Here is a 23325-nt window from a genome sequence, read left to right on the forward strand (position 1 = left end):
TGTCTGTACTTGTTTTGTGTTTGTTAATGCACTATAACTGTATGTATTTTTATGTGGCAGCCTGTATGTCCAAGACAAATTTCCCTAGGGACAAATAAATTAATCTTGAATCTTTAATATTGTTAAACAGGCTCTAGATTCCACAAACCACTTAACCCTAGTCGTGCACCCCCAATGAGACATACAAAATGTGCAGTGCAGGAAGCACTGCCATACACAATGAGCCTAAAAAAAAAAAACACAGGCAGAGCAAATGCCTGTTTAAATCAATTCTAAAACTATTCTTAAATTTAAATGAGTGTATTGCTTTGAATGCAACAAATAACTTTTTAAGGACAATTTACACAGCATTTTATTATGCTTGTGCACGAACAAGGCCATTTAATACTCAAGCATTGACTTTCACCAGTTCAATATACTATATTAAATACACTGCCTAAATTTCATTCATTTCTTTCAATGCAGACCTTTCAAGTAATACATGAATTTTCAGTCTTTTCTGTGCTGCATTTTAGTTCATCTGTCAGACACCTACATTCCAGTTGTTGTTGCCTGGACTCACATATAGGCTTCAAGTGTCCTCCCCATCACTGTCCTCCTGCAGTTGGGTGGCTGGCAGGCTGCCTGGATATTCTAGAAGAGAAATAGGGGTCTCCTTTGCTCCTGTTTGCTCCCTCTCACGTCTTGTGATTCCTCTGCTGCTTGCCTTCGAAGACACTGTCTGACCTCGGAACAACTGAGCCCGACGTTGACAGAGACCCACTTTACTGAACAGTATAAAGACATCTCCTTGGAAGGCCTTGGTGAAGATGGCATAGAGGAACGGGTTAGCACAGGAATTCAGAGGGTAAAAGAGCACCAAGAGGATCTTGGAGTTTGACACAGTGATGAGCGGGTGGTCCAACGCAGCTGTCATGGCATACAATGAAATGGGTGCCATGCAGAGGAAGTCGGTAAAGATGAGTACAGCCATACGCTTGGCAATGTTGGTGTCTTTGTTGGCAGACTGATGACTGGGGTTGTGAACAGCACAATAGATCTTGATGTAACACCCACAAATGACTACAAAAGCCAGGATGTTAAGAACAAGTACACATAGGATGTAGATCTGGTCCACAAGTGTCTGGGTGTCCATGGGCAGACAAATGCTGACTTTCTGGTAGCTGCTGACCCCAATGAGAGGCATAAGAGCCAATAGAAGGCAAAAGATCCAGCCCACCAGCATGATGACTGAGGCATGGGACAGACGCAACTTACGGTCCAGCCGCATGGCGTAGGTGATGGCATACCAGCGCTCCAGGGTAATAGTGGTCAGTGTGTAGACCGATAGTTCACTAGCAAAGACGGAGAAGAACCCAGCTAGGTTGCATCCCGGACCTGTCTGCCAATCAATAGCATGATTATAGTATTCAGAACGTGTGTGGAGGTCCACGGAAGCAATGAGCAGCAGGTAAATGCCCATGCAAAGGTCAGCAAAGGCCAGGTGGCACATTAAAAACCTTGAGACAGACAGTTTATAGTGGCTGGTGAGCAGCACCAACAGTACAAACAGGTTGCCCAACACAGCAAGCAAACTGACAAACCACACAGACACTCTTAGAAAGCTGAAACCCATGATGTCCTCACAAGGGTTGAACTCATCAGGAGCAGGGAAACAGGCGACCTCCTCTCCCTCCTCACACACAATGTAGTCATAGCGACTGTCAAACTCATGGCTGGTGTCTTCCTGGGGGTTCTTCAGTGTTTCACCAAAGCCCACATCATCATCTGGGTGTCCGCCAAAGTAGGTGTGGTAATGCAGGCTGCTGTAAAAATCCTGGTGGTCGTAGGTGTCTCTGAAGAGGTTATCTCCCGAGTCAATGCCAGGTTCCATGCTGCTGTGCAGGCCAGGAAATGTAAAAGTTCCAACAGATCTCTTTTGAAGTTGATTATACCTGGCAGTAAGGTTACAAATGATGTCCTCTAAGTACCTGCCATTTAAAGAGCAAAAAATCCTTATGTTTGCATGCCAGAAAATACACTTTGAAAAGGAAGGTCTTAAAGCTTTTTGCATTTTGACTACATCTAGCCTAATATTTAGAATCTTTCATAAAATTAGACAACCAATTATATGACACAGTTCAGTCGTAGTCAAAATACTACATGGATTGGAATCCAGATCTTTACTCATTTAACAAACACTCATATTTTCTTATTTTTTTTGCAATGAAAAATCAAAACCACAAACCCCCTTTTTTTCTTCAAGTTCTTGAATGCACAGCAGTGGCTGGGGTAGGTCAGGTCTGCAGTAATTAGGTGTCTGAAGGTCTTGATCGGTGGTAGTTTTTTGAGGGCCCAGACATTCCGAGCACTGAGTTCTCGAAGTGACTCCAAGCCTCTGGTTGGGAGGGAAGTGACAGCCGATTCTGAAACATCACTAATAAGAAAAAAACAAAATAGACATTCAAAGAAAGACTAAAGCAGCGTTTCCACCGCAGGAACTTTCCCCAGGAACTAGGGACCTTGGGGTGGGACTCGGTGTGTTTACATTGCAGGAAATAGTGTCTAAATGAAGTTCCGGGTAAAAATATCCCCCTCAGAAATTTCCTGCTTGCGAGGTAGTACTTTTTCAAAGGTCAGGAACTTTTGGGGGTGGGATTTGGACGCTGAACATGCTGATTGGTTGAGTTCATGCAGCATTTTATTTCAACCACTATATTTAAAAGTCTGTTGCGGTGCGTGCAGTAAGTTGTTTGCTAGAGTTGTTTGCTATTCGAATCAACAATGGAGTTGAAAAAATACGATCGAAGGACCGGCGACGAGGCTTATTAAGCTTAAATTCAGAGGATGAAATCCGGCGGGAACTGGAAAGTAGCACGCAGTCCTACGTCACCGGACTATTTGCCTAGTCTTCACGGTACTTTAGACAGCAATGGAAACGCAGGCAGCAACAGGTCTAGGTAAAAAAAAAAAAAAGGTCCTGGGACAAATTGTTCCGGGTCATTTCGGTGGAAATTTCGGTGAGGGGCTTACAAAATGCAACAAAATTCCCTAGTGTTGAAACGCTTTGGTTGATGTTCTTTTCAAATGTGTTGGCTATTTGTTGCAATGTCTTGCCTATTTGCAAGCTATATTATCATTATATGCATCTAATTTGAATTTGAATAATTTGAAGCCATTTCTAAAATGAGCCATTTTCAAATGTGATTAAAAATCTGGTCTACATGTAAACAGTCGTATTTGATTCTCAGCTCAGGTTGAGCATCAAAGTGGAACTCTGATTAAGTCACCTGTTTACTCAGTCCGTGGGTTTATGTAACAATTACAACACATTAACGGGTTACAAATAGATATGCTATTTATAAATACATTTCACTTTACCGAATCAAAAGCAGTGGTTTTTCAAAAGCTTTTGTCAACATTTTGTAGACCTCTTAAGATACCTTTAAGACCGTGGACATGCAATAACAACATAATGTTCAGTGGCGTTGATATAATACCTATGAGAACTAATACTAGTGTTGTTGTCAGTGCATTTTGCCTCGATATTGTAAACAGTTTATTTTTGTATGAAAGTAAAAAAAAAAAAAAAAAAGGATTACAAGGCTGTCTGTGCCATTGGCTTTGCAGAGTAAACGTAGCCTTAGGTTAAGCTGTGGTTCCTGTTTTGTGATGTGTGAATGTGAATGGTGTGGCTGTGTGGAAACATTTTTGGTTACATTTTATTTTGGGGTTTCACTGGAACAGAGAGTAGGTTATGGATAAGAAGAAACCAGGTAAGCAGTTTCAGTATTACTCAAAGAATCTAATTTCCCACTGCCATATCGCAAATCCTCCCTACAGGATCATCACACCCTGAGACACAAAAATATCCATTATAATATGAGTTTGTTGTTGTTTCAGTTTTAAATTGATGTTCCAAAGAGTCTATTGTGCAACATGAGTTTAAAATTAAGTAAAAAAATAAATAAAAAGAAAGAAAGAAAAAACACTTGCAGCCTGCTTATCTGATTTGGTCATTTTGAGATAGTTAGCCAGTGACCTCATAGCAATGATTTCACACTAATCTGACTCATGAGAGGGTAGCTGAGGGGCCACATTATTAACTTATTAAAGAACTATGATTTCAGCAGGCCCACATTAGCAGTCAGATAAGCTATGGTCAACATTCAGACAAGAAGATATTTTTCACTTACAGAACAACTGTAAGTTAGTAACACCAATGAATAGGCTATAGCTTTACGAAGTCTGGATTGAACGGTAATACATTATCTTTGTCTAATCAGTAAAACAACTTGTTGTTTTGATGTTCCAAGAGAGTGCAAGCATTAGAAAATGTTTTCTATTAAGAGTGTCAAAGAATAAAAGTGTTGCTTTTGTGCCTTTTAGTGCTACCTGTTCCCCAGAGGGACCTACAGACACTGAATCTCAAGTGCTTTCAGGAGAAACAAAAGGCACTCACAGGAGCATTGGCCCACTGCTAGTCCCAGCAAACATTCTCTCATCTAGCCTTGTCAGCTGCTTATTTCTATGCAGGTACCTGGAAAGAAAAGGAGTGAAAACGTTCAGTTAGAGGATTATATCATCATGTTATTGTGTAACATGTTACAATTAAATGTTACAATTAAATAATAGATTTTTCTGTGGTTCTTGTTAAGGCACAAGTATTTATTAGGGTATTTGTTCCCACAATATTTTGTGCTATTGAAATGAGTAATACCTGTGCTGCTTGCTGAGAAGTGCATAGTGTTCATAGTTATAACTCGTAACTAATTTGGTACACTTTTAACAATCCTATAGACTTATATTAAAAAAGGAATATAATCACACAGGACAACAATATCATAAAGACTCCTTGGGGCCATATAGAAACCATCTAGCAATACCACATGCCACAATAGCATCAAATTTTCTTTAAAATCTCCAATAATAATAATATATATTTAATAAAGACTAATAATGTTAATAAAGACTCAGACTTTCTTGCCACCTTGACTTTTTCGTAATTTTAGTTTGAACTGTTTACAACACTATTAACAGCTGCTCCATTCAATACACTAGAAAATGTTTTAAGATTTTTTGATTATTTAAATGAGACCAAAAAATATGAATACAAGGCTTGGTAGAGGGGTCCACCTTTATAAGCAATTTAGCAATCTAGATATTGAGTTTTACTATTGCACTTTTATTGGTTGCATTTGTCCTGGTTTAGCAGTCCAATGTCAACATACAAAAGCACAAAGACATTAGCAGGAAATTACAACCTAAGGGAGTTGGGAGTTGGGAGTTGGGAGTTGGGAGGGGGAGGGGGAGGGGGATTGACACTAATATCCCTTATTCTCAGCAGAAAACCCTTGGGAGCAGAGGTTAATAATACAAGTATCCAGATTTGTGAAACATCAATAGTGAATAATAGTGCTCCCCAAAGTGTTCTTTCCTTAAAGACCCCCTATGGTTTTTCATGTTGTTTCTATGTGGTGTTATTAATATGCTTTAAGACAATCCATTCCAGTCCAAAATCCAGTGAACCAAAAACAGTCTAAAAAATGCAGTTTATAATTGCCGGTGTTTCTTGCGTCACAAACTACCTTGTAACCAATCAGGTCAACGTATGGGCGGGCTTTAGCATATCATCATTACTATGCTGCGAAGCAGAGGGGTCTAAAGAGAAGCCAGGTTATCCCGGTTTATTTTTCTGTTGATATGAAAAATCGGGTATATTTAGCAATAGGCTTTAGTGGGTGAATTATGTATATGATGTATATTACAATGTTATGATGAACTGATGAACTTCTCCACTGACGTTCGTTGTTCAAAGTGTTTCTAAGGATCCAGATTTTTTAGAAGGCTATAATGCAATATAATAATTTTGTGTGAGTTACAGACCAAAATTTACATGGTTTTCAGTCTGTTACAGAAGACTTACAGTATACAGTGCATGAGAATACAGTGCATGAGTTTTATGGACTTATTTTAGAATATTTTATTGCTGGTTTTGGAATAATGTATGGCAAGATGATACGCTTAATCTGCTTAAGGATTCTTCAAAAGTTTTCTTTTAAAAATATAATAAAATTTTGCAATGAAATTAAGGTGAGTAAAAATAATTATTTAAATTATTTTTTATTTTTGGGTAGTTTTGGTAATTCTGTTCATGACCAATGCTTCATAAATGTGGTATATCAAACTTGTATTTATATGACTGTAGATGAACTTTCAGCTGTTTATATGTGTTATATAAGGTTGTTTTTTTTTTTTTATAAAAAAGTTTACACTGAGTCCAGCTTTGTGCCATTGAAAGCATGATGTTGGACCTTTGTAATGCCATTGCTGTAGAGCTTCCTGTTGAATGAAAAACAAGAAATAACAGTCATGGCCTCATGCAAAATTATTGCTAATAACAGTATCTACTTCTGGCTCAGATTTTGACAATATACAGTACATGTTTAAAGAGCCGACATGGAGATGCTCTTCATTTATGTTTGTACCAGAAACTAGAACAGGATTGCAAATAGTCTTCTGATAAAAGGGTTTTATTTTCATTTAATCAACATAATCCCTCCAATGTACTTTATAAGTAACTATATAGTTAAAAAAAGCCAACAAATGACAGTTCAATATACGTTTCTTTGTTAGCATGAAAAATGTGAAAATGAGGGAATGTGACAATACTTACACTGACAGCAGATCATTGGGAATGTGACAATACTTACACTGACAGCAGATCATTGGTAATGCCAAGAAAAGCATTAGATGGAATTTCAGCAATATAGGGATTATCACTAATTTCTCTGCAGGAAAAGCACAAATAAATTAAAAAGAATAACTTCAAAAAACACTGATGTGTATGAAAACTGCAGCATTAGAACACTTCTCACAGTAGGAAGTACGAGTCATCAGCCTGGATATTGGTCAGGTCAGGGAAGATGGTGAGGCCTGTGTTGAATAAGCCTCTGCAAACACAACATCTCCAGGATATCATTCTATGGTCTTGTGCATTGTCCACAAAGACATATTGCTGCAGGTAAATGTACTTTTGGTTTGAGTGCCCTTATGTTATTGGTGGGGTGAGTGGTTTCAGGAAACAGCAGTGACTAGCTAGTTAAATTCTCCAATGATGCATTGTATGCCGGTGTAGCAGCTCATATTATATCATAATATCATGTTATCAATATGTAAAACAGTGAGATTGCTCAGCATAACATGAAAATTTCTGTCTTGCAGACACTCAACTAATCTCAGTGTGTAGACGGATCACAAAAAGTTTGATGTGTTTGTTTATTAAATAATGTAGTTAAACTGACTATGCTTTCAGCTTCCAATAAGTGTGGTACTCGCAACTCTGTTATATCTTGTTTAAACCATTCCCCATGATCCCATAAATTTGCACCCAAACCCAGTGCAAAAAAATTGGAGACTGTATATATATGGGCACACTCATTACACAATAATAATATGAAAAATAATTTTGTCTTGACATCCTTAAAACAAGATAGATTTACAGGAAAAGCTAAACTGTGTATAATAAAAATATATTTCAGAGAATTAATTTTAAAGTTAATTTTTTTTTAATTGCTTGGGCAAGTTATTTTCTTGATTTATGCATAAACCTCACTAAGATATTTAAAACAAGGAAATCAATATATGATTTGCAGACAAACAAATGACAGATATGGACAGTCTTTTGCTCACAAATACTGTAAATTAGGGAGATTCTTTAAAGCCTCTGGATGGATGAATGTCAGATTCCTTGTGTTCCTTATTTCTCTGAAGAGAGAGAGAGAGAGAGAGAGAGAGAGAGAGAGAGAGAGAGAGAGAGAGATTGATTTCATGAATTGAAAATTTACTTTTTAAAGTGCAGTGTGTAATGTATTCACATGACTGAATGAAAGAGTTATGAGTCTAAAGTATTTACAACAGTACCTTTTACCTTGGTAAGACATTATGATTAAATGTAATAGAATTAATTTCACAATATTTCTGCAGATGATGGGAATAACAGTTCTTTGACCTCATCTGCTCGTGTTCAGGTTACTCAGCCAGATATGGTAATTGAAAACACATTTTCTGGTACAATAAGTGAAACCCAAACAAAGAATGGGTACGGAGGCAGGACAAGTCACTAAAATCTTCTTTGATGGACAAGATAATGCCATATGGGTGTATTTAATCTGGGATTCAATGAAAAACCACTTGCACAAAAAAAAAAAAAAAAGCAAACAAAAAACAACAACAAAAAAACAAGTAAAATTACATTTTATCCAACTGTTAAATAGCTTCAGTCATTCTTTGAAATTAAATAAAAATGTAATTCAAGAAAATTCAACAAAAGAGATTTAAATTACTGAAAATAAATGAGATGTCATGATATTTGTAACAAACATTGAACTGTTTGTGTCAGTAATGATAATTAAAGCTACACTGTGTAGGATTTTCTCCCATCTAGCGGTGAAATTGTTTATGACTACCAACCAGTGTTCGAATTGAGGGGGGGCTGGGGGGGTCCGGGACCCCCCATAAGCATCAAGGGACCCCCCATAAGGCCCCAAAAAATTACCTCGGGGGGTCCCCTGGTTTTTCATTAAAACTAAAATAATAGAAACATAATTTATTAGGTAATATATTTATTTTTAATCAAAGTATTTCGCTGCCACTACTATTAGAAAGTAATTCAAATTAGATTTGCGTCTGAAAAGACGCTCAAATTTATAAACAGATACATTTTATTGATCGTGCCATTTATATGCCAAAAATAGTTTTTTGTTTTAGTTTTTTTGCGTGTAAATGATACACACTGCAAACCCCTTGGGTAGGATTAGGGGTGTGGAGTACGTGCGTGTTACACGCCATAAAGTGCGTATCATATGCACGCAAAAACTATTTTTGGCGAATAAATGGTACGAGAAATAAATTTCGTGCTATAGATAAGCACTTTCACGAGAGTCTGGCAGAGTGGATCCTCATTTTCACCTCACGATGACAGTAAGATAATATTTCTTTCTTTTATGATTGTTTGGTAATTTACTGATCTGAATAGAATTTCGACATTAACGGTTGTCCGGGACACGTGCGTGTGTTTTTTAAGGGACAAGTGAAAGAGAATTGTAGCCTATTTGCCCAACCGGACAAATGCCCTGATTAAAACAATTTTCAATATCAAAAAAATAAAATAAGAAATAACGTAGGCCTACTCGGTTAGGCTACTAACGTAACCTCAGTTCCCTGAGAGTAGGGAAAGAGTATAGAGAGTACAAATTAGGGAAAGAAATGCACTTTATAAAGCTAAAAAAATTATTCTGATAAGAGTGTTTTCCAACAGTGATGTAATGAAACATTGACAATTTAAGTTTGAAGGGAGTAAAGCCTCTGTTTAGGCTGGAAATGTAATTTTGACAAAAGTTTGTAATTTATTTTAAATAAATCTTAATTTTAAATCAGCCTACAGTGTGATATTTCATCATATTATCATGCTTAACACCGAGAATAATTGAAATGTGATGATCAGATGCAGATATCTAAATCAGAGAATATCATAGGTTCAGGAGGTTGGCGGGTGGATTATTTATTTTTAACAGCAGATTCGGGTGACTCAAAGTGCACCAGATTAATGAATTTATCTTTAAAATGTACAAAATTTTCTTCCGGGGGGGCATGCCCCCGGACCCCCCTAGAGGTACCGAGCTCAATCCACAAAAATACTGTGGGAAACTCAGTAGGCTATATGATGGTCTACGAAAAATACACATTTAGTTATCTTATTAAAATAAATGATCGGGATTTTTAGCCCAGGAAAAACCCGGATTATTACATAGATTTTGGGTGGAGAAAAGTCTTTGTTCATCAATTATGCACAGAGTTAATGCTCAACTGCAAAAACATGTTCTGAAACACTAAAAGTTAAGAAAAAAGAAATTATAGTATTATATGAAATAAATAAATGAAAATATGTAGGCTATATTATTACGTCATTAAGTTGAAGCCACTGCTCCATTGAACTCCAGGCGCATAATGTCTGACTCTTAAGTGATTGGCCTTCTTTAAGGCCACCTAGACTATCACCCTGTGGTGAGTGTGTCGACTTCCTCTCATTTTAGAGTCAGTAGGTTGAAGCCACCGCTCCACTGAGTTCCAGGTAGATGATGCTTTCAAGTGGACGCCTGTAGTAAGCCACCCCCCTCGAACGCAAATCTCAAAAACGGTATGGGGGGTTATAGGGGGCGTGTCACGCTGGTAAGTTCACCATGAACAAATGTGGTAGATTCCTGGCAGGGGGCTCACTGATGGCGTCCCGGCTGCAGGTAATTATTCATCGAGCGGCTGTGAGCTGGCATTCCAGGGCCGACCACTCCAAACTGAGCAACAAGTTCAAGCCAGGCCCTTAACACCACCTGACTCCTGGGTGGTAGCTGCAGTTTTAATGCAGCACCATAGGCTTGTGCAGTTTCACTGCGTGATTCAATAAGGCTTCAGTATTCAGAGAAAAATGAGTTTTCGTCTAGCAATGCAATACGAGTGAACCATTTTGTTAGGGAACCAAATATTTTAAAATTTAAAATTTTAAAGTGTATGGAAATAAAAAAACAAAGCTACCCCTTTAGCTCAGCCTCACAATGAAGCATGTAACTATTCCTAAAGTAAATTCAGTGAAAGAGGATTTATAACCTGTGACACTGATATATGATTTATTTGAGTGTGGTTTACTGGAATTTATGTATGAACTTCTGGATACTTTGACTTACATATGAGTTAGCTTTCTCAGGTTGTAGAAGGAATGCCTTTCTAACCTGCTCAGAGAGACATCCACAGACAGATAGCTGAGGAAAGAAGGGAGAAAATGCTGGTAAAATCCAGAGTTTTATAATAATACAAGGTTATTTCAAGTTGGAGCCACTCAGCAGAGAGCATTGAACTCCTTTAAATCTTAATGATGAAATCAGACAAAGTTTTCAGTCTTGGCTAGCGCAATTTCATAATGTATTAATGTAGGGAAGAACAAGAGCAAATGTAGCACATTTAATTTCTTCAAACCCAAACATTCTAGGGTGTCAACACATAGAAGTAAAAGTAGTGTGATCATATTACTTTCTGAGAAATTTTCAACAATTTTACAAATGGAGGTAATTATAACACCCTGACTTCCTCAATTAAGTATTTCTCAATGTAAATATATAAAAAAAAGAAGTTATTTATGTTGCCACATACAGTATGTTTCTTCAATTAAAGTATGACAGTTAAAATAAGGCATTTAAAAGTTGTTTGAATTATGAAGGAAAAAAAAAAACCCACTTGCTGCAGAATCCCCCTTCTTTACTTTCCCTATCATTTTAATCCAGCTCTTACCCCCAAAAATGATTCCTACTTATATTCATCAACAGTCAACTCAACATAATCCTAATACAGGAGTATTTGCTGATATCTGTTTAGACAATTAAGGTAAAAGTAATGAGCAAAAATCAAGTGCCAATGAATAATATTTCAGTCTACCTTGCCACCAAACCCATAATTGTTTTGTAGCATCTCATCTTGATGCTCGCTCTCAGTGGTCATTACACACTGCAGAGTTTTCAGAATGACAATCCTTTAAATCATTGTTCTGTGTATGTACGGAATAGGAGTCACTCTTGAACCCCTGATTTCTATTTGGAAGACTCCAATTTGTTTTCTATAATCCACACCTTGGTTCACCCCACACATACTGTACCACAGCGCACCAAGCCACATCTGTAACATTTTCAGGATCATTTTTAAGACAATTAAAATTGCATTTATGCCATAGTATTCATGTTTAGAAATATATAACATTTAACTTTGCAGATAATGGAAATGTTTAGGAATCATAAGGTTTGATTAATTCTAAAAGATCTATTAAATAACAAATATCAAGATTTTAGTGAAATCATTTTTAATAAATTATCTAATATCAAAAGGCTTTGTCTCTAAAAAAAAAGTACTTACATTCTTGAGATATTGACCATATTTGCAAAAGCATCTTGGGGAACAGTCGTCAGGCTTGTCTCGTAGAGACTTCTAGAAATGAAAAGATAATGCATATTGGCTGAGATTTGTCTGATAATTACAACTTATATTAACATTTACATACAATTACATATAACAAATGTTGCAAATGCAATTTCAATGAACATCATTAAAACCAAATATATTCCTACTAATTGCTTATTATTTATTTTTTCCACATTTCCAAGTCTCCACTCTGTTTCAAATGAGAATAAAGCTGTTTATGAGCACTATTTATTTTAAGCACACATTTAAGCTAAGCTATTAAAGACACATGGTGTACATTATAGTCTCTGGGTTCACAGCATCCCAGACACCAATATTTGGAAAACATCAACGATTAAGAAAAGATGAATCACTGTCTGATCAACAGAGTTTTTTGTATGAAGATAAAGGTTGGGATCATGATATTTTGCAAGTATTACATTTGGCTATGCCAATGTAGTGATGTTACATTTGACACTGAAGCTTCGTGCTATGATCGTGCTAGCTGAGCTTTACCTGAGCTTATACTGCCCTGATACTGCCTTACCGTATTCACAGCAATTATAATTATGTAATTATTTTTTATCGTAATAATCAGCGCAAGCTCGGGGTAATGGGGTCCTAAGCTCGGACTCATCTCTTTAGTAGGACTCATTTGTTCACCACACCGGAGCGCGTATTGTTTGCAGAGAAACATGTGATCAACGAAAAACGAAGCCTCACTTTCTTTACAGTCACGTGAATTCTTCACTTTGCGTGTCGGACAGTTTGAACCCAGAACACTACTCTACAGGTTTTTGGAAGTTTAAGTCCATTTACTAACATTTATTTTTTTATAAAAATAATCCTATAGCCTATGTTACATGATCATATATTCTAACACATAAACAGCATAGAAATAATTAGACAAACATTTACTTGCATCAAGCAACTAAATGGTTGGTATTTTCATAATTAGTCAATATAGTATATAATTAGTATGTGAATATACAGAAAACTGAACATTTAACGTTGTCAGGCTTTTATTTGTGCATAATGGGTAAAACAACGGCACTGCGCACTCAGCTGCTCATAAACATGGCTGCTATAAATTTGACCTGCCACAAGAAGGGCGCTGTTTTCGAGAAATAGTCCTCACTGCAGAACACGAAATCCAGGGGGAGGAGTTGGATCCAGATCCAACTCTTCCCACCTTACATATACCTAAACCTACCCATCTCCACCCCCTGATCCCTAATCCACCCCTAAACCTACCAATCTCCACCCCTTAGATCTGGATCCAACTCCGCCCCCTGGATCTCGCGTACTGCAGTGAGGTGCTACTGGTTTTCGACACTCTTGATGCTTCAAATCTTTTCCAGAAACATTCAGGGGAAAGCCTCAGTGCTTGTAGCTACACTGGTCATAAATGAGTCCACGCTTCTTACTGATGTTCACATTCACATTTATTCTTCTTTGAAGTATCATGAAACACTGTGAAAACTAGAAGATAAACAAAACAGTTTCAAGCACAAAGCACCCAAAGCAACATTCATATACTCTTATTTTTTATGCAGACCAATACAATGTCTCACATTTTCTTGTAAACAAAATTTAACAGTGCTTAATAAGATAGCTTGATAATTATTACCGTGTTCGCCTGGTAGACCAGTTGTAGAATAATAGACGGGAGCTTAAAAGTTCGCTGTTCTCACCCGCCACTCTCTCTCCTCTCTGGCGCTACTCTCAATACTTCCGGGGTTAAATATGTGACTAGCAATAACCAACTTTTCTCTTCTTCATAAATTTAACAAGAGCAACGTAACAACAGTTTTAAGTCACACTATTACTCAGGATTACAGTAAACAAGACACATTATAATTGCATTACAAAACGACTTTATCGTCGTAAGGGTTGCGCATGAACAATTTCCGGTAGTCATGGAAACGAGTTCACACTGGACTTAGCGTCAGCTACACTCCCACCAAATGACCTTTGATTAATTAATAACAAATCATACAACCTTGGTGTTTTGTATGCATATTAATCCGACAAATCAATGGTTATTTCAAAGCATACGTTAAAGTCACTCATAAAACATCTGAAACTGAGTGATATGGTAGATCCACAGCTATAAACTCTCCAGATAAGGTTGATATGCAAAATACACCGCATGAAAGTTAAATGTTACAATATCAATTGAGAACACTTTTCTCACCACATAAAGGTTCAAGAAAACAATCTTTCAACAGACAACAGAAAGGATTTGTGAATTGTTTGAATTGTTTCAAATTTGAATTTGAATTGTGGTCAGTGACTAACTGCACCAGAGTTATGAAGCAGAATTTTAGCTGCTTTCTACGAGAATAACTAACTTCTGAATGGGTCGCTCAACGATGGATGGCTTGTTGAGGCGTTCACCCCCTTTTCCTAACTTGCGCTCTCCAATCTGTATTGTAACTCTTCGCACCAATCCATCATCATTTTCATGTACTTTAAGAACCCTGGCAAGTTTCCATTCATTACGAGGGAGCTCTTCTTCCTTTACAATGACAATATCTCCGACTTGCACATTGCGCCTTGGTGCATGCCATCGTTGTCTAAGAGTGATGTTGACGATATTCTTTCCTCCACCTGTTCCAAAATTGCTCGGACAGATATTGCACCCGTCTCCAACGTTTTTTGGCATACAAGTCTTCCTTAGCAAAGTTACCAGGTGGGGGCAGAGGAACAGAGGATTTCATGGTGAGCAAATGATTTGGTGTTAATGGCTCCATACTGGTGGGATCACTGATACTGTCAATCGTAAGAGGGTGGTTGTTTACAATGAACATGGCTTCGTAAAAGAAGGTTCTTAAGGAAGTGTCGTCCAATCTTCCAGCACTGTGAGCAAGGACTGAGCCAATCACACTCCTTACTGTTCTGATCTGCCGCTCCCATGCACCTCCGGCATGACTCGAGGCTGGTGCATTCATGCAGAAGTCGCACTGTTTATCTGCCAGGTATGTAGCTACTCTTTCCTTATCTACTTCTTTGAGAGCTCTTTCCATTTCATTTCGTGCTCCAACAAAGTTTGATCCTTGATCTGATCTGATATGCCTGACGGCCCCACGGATGGCTAGGAAACACCGTAAAGCATTGATGAATGCATCAGTTGTCATGTCATCCAACATCTCTATGTGGACTGCTCTGGAGCTCAGACATGTGAAAAGGAGATCGTATCGCTTGTTTTCCTTATGCCCTTGCTTGGTACAGAAGGGACCAAAACAGTCCATACCGCAGTACGTGAACGGTGGGGAGGGTTCAATACGGTCTCTGGGTAAGTCTGCCATCCGTTGTTCCTCTGGAGGTGCGCGGGCTCTTCTACACAGGACACACTGCTTTATGTGCTGGGCTGCTGCCTTACTGCCACCAATAATCCAGTAACCATTGGCCCTGAGTTCATTCAACGTTTGTCCTCTGCCCTGATGTTGTGTTTTCTCATGGTGGGGTCGCAAGGACAAGGCACGTGACAACACCATCCTTTGGGAGGATTATAGGGTGTCTCAGATCCAGTGGTGCGGATGCTTTCCTCAGACGTCCTCCCACCCTCATTATACCATCTTGGAGGAATGGGCCTAGCTGATACAGTTGGTGGTTACAAGGCAGCTTTCCCGATATCTGGAGAATGTGTAACTCCTTTTCAAAGGCATCTTTCTGCGCAAGCTTGATGAGGGTGCGAGTGGCTCTCCTTCTTTCCTCAACATCAGGGGGCTTTCCTTCAGCACATAGTGCTTGGGTTTCTTTCACCAGCTTGATTGCCCCGTCGACTGACTCTAGGCTTATGAGGCCGTCATCCACATAAAAGTGCTTTCTGATGAAGCTAGCTGCTTCAGGGTATCTTTTCTCATTTTGGCTGGCCATATGCTTCATGCCGTAATTGGCACAGCCTGGAGATGAAGATGCTCCGAAAAGATGGACCTTCATATGGTATTCCCTGGGCTCTGACTCTGTATCCCCATTTTCCCACCACAGGAAGCGTAGATAATCTCTGTCTTCTTTGCTGACGTGGAACCTGTGGAACATTTTTTCCAAGTCACACATAACATCAATGGGATGTTTGCGGAAACGGCAGAGCACTCCAATCAGCCCGTTTGTAAGATCAGGTCCTGTCAGCAGATGGTCATTTAAGGCAGTGCCTTCATACTTTGCAGAGCAGTCGAAAACTACCCTGATCTTGTCTGGCTTCCTCGGGTGATAGACGCCTTGGTGTGGGATGTACCACACACTTCCTGACTCCGGTTGCTTGTCCGCTTCCTCTGCTTCCCCATCCTTGAAGACACCTTCCATGAATCTCACGTAATCATCCTTAAATTTAGGATCTCTCTCCAGTTTCTTTTTAAGGTGCTTCAGGCGGATTAAGGCAAGCTTCTTATTATCAGGGAGGTGAGGACGTGCTTTAAATGGAAGGGGCATCTCAAGATGGCCGCACTCGTTCTGATGGATTCTTTCCTTTAAGACCTGCAGAAATTGAATATCTTCTATAGATATGCTTTTCTCTCCTGATCTGGTGTCTGCAAAATCAGATTCAAGGGCTTTAATAGTAGCAGCTGGTGTCACAGGTGGAACCTCCCTGACAGATATCCGATGGCACAGCCCAGTCACATCCCTGGAGTTCACGCGCTGTGGTGAGCTCCCTACGATGCTCCACCCTAAGTCCGTCTTTATAGCGGACTTAGGGTAAGGCTCATAGTCACCTCCAGTGAAGACCTCTCGTGGTGCCAGGGCTCTGGAGCAGTCGTAACCAATCAAAAGTCCCACTCCACAATCCATTAGCGGGGGCATCTCGGGGGCTATGACTGCTAGGTGTTTCCACTTATTAGCTGTCTCACATGTGGGGATATGCGCACGTTCAAGTGGAATGAATTCCCTTGCGTAGGCGGGAGGCAGGTTAATGAGGCAATCTGAAGAGAATCCTCTGACTCTGAGTCCACTGACTCTCTGGCATTTCATGATGGAATCCCTTCCCATCATAGTGGAAAGCTTTAATTTTACTGGTTCCATTGATGCCTGCAACCTCCCACAAAGTTCCTGGTCCACAAATGTGTGACTACTCTGAGTGTCCAACAGAGCATAAGCCAGGGTTTCAGAATCTGGGTTTTCATGTGAAGAGATCCATACTGGAACAATCATTGATGTGCTCCCACCCTCACCTCCATTCACACAACAAGATAGTGAGGATGTGTTTTCTTCAGCTTGCTGGACACCTTGCAAGGAAGTCTGGTCTGCTGAGGGGCGGTCTTCGAGCAATAGAGTGGGATGTTGCCTTTTGCATATGCTACACATGGCTTTGTTCCTACAGTCCTTTGAATTGTGTCCCTTTCTCAGGCATGCATAACATAGCTTATTATCCTGGACAAACTTTCTCTTATCCTCCACAGACCTTTCCGTTAAGCTTTTACACTTATGTATGGAGTGGTTCTCTCCACAACACATACACTTGGCTGTGTTTGAGTTATTGGAATCCCTCAACTTGATCTCCTCAACATTGTAGGATTTGGCTGTGGTACTTGATGCGTTTGAGGCTTTCAGATTAGTGGCGAAGGTGTTTGCCTTTGGACGTTTTATTTCTCTGAACGACTTTTCCTCAGGCCTTAGCGCATGTAATGATGACACTGGATTACATGCTATGCGTGCTTCCTTTGAGATGAATGAAGCAAATTCTTTGAAACTTGGATAGTCTTTGTCTTGATCCAGCTGCTCTGTGACAAAACGATTCCACCTGGACGTTATCCAATCAGGGAGTTTGGCTAGCATCTTCTGATTCTCTTCGCAGTCGTTCAGAACCTGAAGACCCTTGATGTGAGGCATAGCATCACTACATGTTTGCAGAAAATCACTAAACTCTCTTAGCTTAACATACTCCTTAGCACCAATCTTTGGCCACTTATTAAGCTTCTCTCGGAAAGCACGCTGCACCACGAAGGAGTGACCATACCTTGCATTCAGCTTCTGCCATGTTTGCTGATATGCCTCCTCATCTTTTCTGTAGAAGCTGCCTTCTAGAGCAGACCTCGCCTCTCCACTTACGTACTTTTGTAGGTAAAACAACCTATCTGCCGGATTTGAACATCGTCTCTCTATAAGGGCTTTGAAGCTTGTGCTCCATTCTATAAACTTCAGTGGGTCGCCAGAGAATACGGAAGGTTCTGGTAATGGAAGTCGAGTAAGGGCCATTGACTCCTGTAATGCCTGGACTAAAGATGCTTCATTCTGTGTAACTTGCTCTTTCAGGCATCCTGCAGAGGGAGTGAGTTGACTAGGAACATTTCCTTCACTGCATGGAACACTGCATTTCTCAGTCTTTTCTTTTGACTCTTCCTCAGTAAATACTCTGAGCCTTGCTTCAATGACCTCAATGTCTCTTTGATTTTCTAGCTTTTTCAGTTGCAGACATTGTGCTTCAATGGCAGCTTCCCTTTCAACCTCAGCTTTCTTTGCAGCCAGCTGTAACTTGGTGACTCTGAAGGACGGTTGGAGCGGTGGCTGAGTGCAGTGGCTTTGGAAACTGTGGATCCATATATGGACTTAGCATATTCACTGTCAAGCAGCATGCGTAACCTTGCTCTTTCCGCCTCACCATCAAACTCTTCTTCTCCCTCAATAAGGCGAACTCTCATTAGTCCCAACAAATCAGCTGTCACCGCTACACTTGCATCAATTTTTCTCTGAATTTCTTGGCTTGGTGCACTTTTGAGCCGTATGTTGTCGTATAACTCTTTTAATTCAGACTCAAGCTTCTCAACCACATCGATCATGTCATACAAGTCACTCTCAGAGCATGCCTGCTTCAGTCTTGTACGAGCATTCTTGACTTGTGTTTTCCATTTCTCATACACTGAGTTGAATTTCCTTTCTTTTTGGATTGATTCTTGCTCTATCAGCTCTATCATTTTATGTGTTGGACGTCTGTCACGGGAGGATTTTCTTGGTTCATCATCTAACTGTGTTGCAGCTGAGGAAGGCTCCTTAAGCGTCGCTTTAGATTTCTTGTTTTTAGTATGATCTGTTATTTTCTCTTTTTGTGTTGCCATAGAATTAGAGTCTAAAACGCCCTGCACTTCAGACAGGGAATCAATCTGCCTAGATACCTCACCATCCTGAGACAACGATTCACTGAGAACTGACATTTTTTTGATTATTAGCTGAGACTCGAAGGAAGAGACAAAGTAAATTACAAGCACATGAAATACTGAGATAGACAATGAAGCACTTTGTTTAGGCTAGATTTGTTACACCTTTAACATATGGCTATTACTGTTGCCCATTTGGAATTTGACACTTGAATGACAGATAAACTCAAATTGTACCAGCGCTTGTGGTTTATAAATGTCATTGACTTTATAGTAAGGCCTGAGTGCAAAACAGGACGTTACCATCAGTTAACTTTTATCCTTACTCAATGTCTTTCTCACGGTCCTGAGCAACTGTAGGCTTTTATTTCGTAGCAATCAGTCTTTTTATGTCATTGTTGTGGACCTGTCCATCTTTTGCCAGAGGACTTATTTTAAATTTCAGTATTGTACAGTCTGACCTGAAATGGATGCTGTCGGCTGAGGTAGACTGCAGGAGATGAGGCAAGACTACACGCTGAAACCTGTAGACCACCACAGGATATGAAGCAGAGCTGCACACTGAAGACCTGAAGTTCGCCACAGGATATGAAGCAGAGCCACACACTGAAGACCTGAAGTTCGCCACAGGATATGAAGCAGAGCCGCACACTGAAGACCTGAAGTCCACCACAGGATATGAAGCAGAGCCGCACACTGAAAGCCTGAAGTTCACGACAGTATATGAAGCGGAGCTGCACACTGAAGACCTCTGGATTATGGAGTTACGCCACGTTTTCACTGTAGCTACACTGGTCATAAATGAGTCCACGCTTCTTACTGATGTTCACATTCACATTTATTCTTCTTTGAAGTATCATGAAACACTGTGAAAACTAGAAGATAAACAAAACAGTTTCAAGCACAAAGCACCCAAAGCAACATTCATATACTCTTATTTTTTATGCAGACCAATACAATGTCTCACATTTTCTTGTAAACAAAATTTAACAGTGCTTAATAAGATAGCTCGATGTAGCGACAATGGGTAGAAAGCAACCACCAACTAATCTTCTTTTTGAATATTAATTCAAATTCTCTACTTCTCGATGACTGAGGGGGGAAGATTTGTTCAGAACGTCTCATGATCATCACCGGTCTGACTAATTGAAGGAGCCCCCAGCACTAACACATAACTGGTCAATGGCTAGCTTTGTGGCCTACTACGGACTGGTTAAGATAAAGACAGTGTCCGCACATTCCAGAGTCAAATCACCAAGACCAGAGCCATAAGTCACCCATCCCGGTGCCAGAGAGTCTGCAAAAGACCCTTCTAATGACCAAACTAACGGAAAAGCTTGTCAATGTGTGGGGTTGTTAAAAGACAGATTGGTTCAGAAACCCCCGACAACATTCCTGAACACCTCCTCCTTAAGACCTCTGAACAAACAGAGTTCTGTCTCTTCACCAGAGAACTGATTCTTATCAATAACTATACATAAAATCATTCAAGAACAATTTTCAATGGACTCATGATCAAACAATCATGCAACTACCTAATCCTGGGTTGTTTCCACCACTTATATGCATATTTTAATAAGATAATATGTTTTGATCCCATTTAATTCAGGTAATAGTTATTATATTAACTATTAGAAGGAGTGAATGAATGAAAGTGTGTACTGTTTCATATCAATGCTATCTTACGAACACAACTAGCAAGATGGCTTGAATGATATCGGTGTAATATGTTTTGATCTTCTTTTAATTAGAAATCATGTCTAAACTGTAGCCTCTGTTCTCTCTGCTAGTAAGGAGATCCCAGATAGCGCATGATTTATGACTTTGCAAACAAAGGCAGTGTCTAATTGGTCAGAACTCATCCTGGAGGTTGGACAAACTTTTAGTTTAAAACCTTAGACCCAAAAACAAATTTCTCTCTCTCGCTGCTCTCTCTCGCTGCTCTCGAAGCTCTCTCTCTCTCGGTGCTCTCTCTCTCTCTATAGGAACCATGTAAACGCGCAAACGAAATAACCCAAATCAAGATCTGAAGAACATGGGTTAAACAGCTTCATTCAAGCCATCATCATCTACTCTCAATTTCCTTTCTTTTCTTAGTTTCATTTCTTTTCCGTTGTGAGTGTCGGTTCTAAGTTAAGTTTTGCGACAAGATTTCGAGCCACGTTTCTTCTGCAAAGCCAGCTTCAAACAAAGACTTTCATTCCGCCAGCACACCACGTGACTGACCACGTGATCCAGACATCAGGCACGAGGAGACCGAACGGACCGGGAAAACCCCTTTCAAGCAACAAAAAGGGAATCCCCAAAGGCAAATACGCAAGTAGACTACCTCCAGACTTCTAAGCTGAAACTGGTGTTTTGATAAGGGTAATAACCAGTCTTAAGAAACGATAGAAGGGTTAAATTAATGATTGATGGTTCGTTCAGGTCATGTCTAAGTCTATATGGAATCGTGAGATTTCATCCTTTCACTCTTAAACCCACTCTTTCCTCACTCTATCCCTTTCTGCAACGCGTATGAATGTGTGTGTGGGTGTGCGTGTGTTTGTGTTAGATATTAGCCTTATGTGTTAGTAGCCTATATAATCAATAAAGTATTGTTTGTATTTAAAAGAGATTACTCGTGTGTGCTTATCAGATTTATTGTCTTGAACTTCGATTTAAGTTACCTATGCTTTTACCCTTAATTTACTTCGTAATTTATTGTTAGCTGGGGATTAATTCTTTCTTGGCCAGGAAGATATTATATTTCCTAGAGTTAATACTTGTTTATGCTTTCTGTTCATTGGATGAACTGATGAAATGATCATACTATTGATTCTGCTACAGTAAATTCTGAAAATAATTAAAAATAATTAAAATATTAATTATTGGTCATATTCCGTTATGAACAATAATTAATAATATTTATACGTGGGCGTATAAACGCTACATCGATAATTATTACCGTGTTCGCCTGGTAGACCAGCTGTAGAATAATAGACGGGAGCTTAAAAGTTCGCTGTTCTCACCCGCCACTCTCTCTCCTCTCTGGCGCTACTCTCAATACTTCCGGGGTTAAATATGTGACTAGCAATAACCAACTTTTCTCTTCTTCATAAATTTAACAAGAGCAACGTAACAACAGTTTTAAGTCACACTATTACTCAGGATTACAGTAACAAGACACATTATAATTGCATTACAAAACGACTTTATCGTCGTAAGGGTTGCGCATGAACAATTTCCGGTGTAGTCATGGAAATTAGATTAGATTAGATTAGATTCAACTTTATTGTCATTACACAAGTACAGGTACAAGGCAACGAAATGCAGTTTAGGTCTAACCAGAAGTGCAATAGCAGCAAGTGCAGGATATACAGTGGTTCCATAAGTGCAGAACATGGATATGTACTGAATAAATATAGAGTTGAATACTATTATAAACAAAAATTTACAGATAGATTGTCCTATGAATATAATATACAGATAACTATTACTGTGAACAGAGTTTACAGCTAGATATGTACTGAATATAATAATATACAGATGGCTATTACTATAAACAGAATGTTTACAGATAGATATGTACTGAATATAATATACAGATGGCTGTTACTATAAACAGAATTTTACAGATAGATATGTACTATGAATATATATACAGATGGCTGTTACTATAAACAGAATGTGAGCATAATATACAGATGGCTATTACTATAAACAGAATTTAACAAATAGATATATGTATAAGTTAGGCTAATGAGCAGTATAACAATGGATTTAAAGTAGTGCAAATAAAGTTTGGACAGAAGCTATCCGAGTGAAAGTGCAGTGGAAAGTAATTGCATATTACAGTTAAGGTACGATATTGCAATGTATATATAAACAGTCGGTACTGTAAATAAACAGTCGGCAGTGCAAATTGAGCATATTCCAGTCAAGGTAGTAGTGCAAGATGCATATGTAAACAGTTGTTACTGTAATAACAGTCAGCAGTGCAAATGAACATTATAGTATTGCAATAACAAAATGGAGGCAGGTGTGAGGAGGGAGAGGAGAGTCAATCAGTATATGAGGGGAGTGGGATCAATGAGGGTTAGAGTTTAATAAAGAGACAGCTCTGGGGAAAAAACTGTTCTTTAGTCTGCTGGTCCTGGTCCGGAGGCACCTGAAACGCCTGCCGGAGGGCAGGAGAGAAAACAGTCTGTGGGCTGGGTGAGAGGAGTCCTTAAGGATGCTGCGAGCTCGATGCAGACAGCGTTTCCTCTGGATG

At 39.2% G+C, this 23325-nt stretch overlaps 1 protein-coding gene across 1 annotated transcript in view; it reads right to left on the reverse strand.

Moving 5' to 3' along the window:
* Nucleotides 1-446: 446 nt before the first annotated feature.
* The window catches only part of tshr (thyroid stimulating hormone receptor), a gene marked incomplete at its 5' end in the record, with an annotated part of 81012 nt that continues 58133 nt past the window's right edge, over nt 447-23325 (reverse strand). The window contains 9 exons of the mRNA XM_084431990.1: nt 447-1970; nt 2228-2416; nt 4442-4519; nt 6253-6321; nt 6693-6770; nt 6858-6932; nt 7672-7746; nt 10719-10793; nt 11935-12006. Coding sequence (XP_084288116.1) covers nt 572-1970; nt 2228-2416; nt 4442-4519; nt 6253-6321; nt 6693-6770; nt 6858-6932; nt 7672-7746; nt 10719-10793; nt 11935-12006 — 2110 coding nt within the window. The 3' untranslated portion in view covers nt 447-571. The remainder of the gene's footprint in view (nt 1971-2227; nt 2417-4441; nt 4520-6252; nt 6322-6692; nt 6771-6857; nt 6933-7671; nt 7747-10718; nt 10794-11934; nt 12007-23325) is intronic.

Source organism: Rutilus rutilus (genome assembly GCF_951802725.1).
Source record: "Rutilus rutilus genome assembly, chromosome: 15".
Classification (NCBI taxonomy): Eukaryota; Metazoa; Chordata; class Actinopteri; order Cypriniformes; family Leuciscidae; genus Rutilus; species Rutilus rutilus.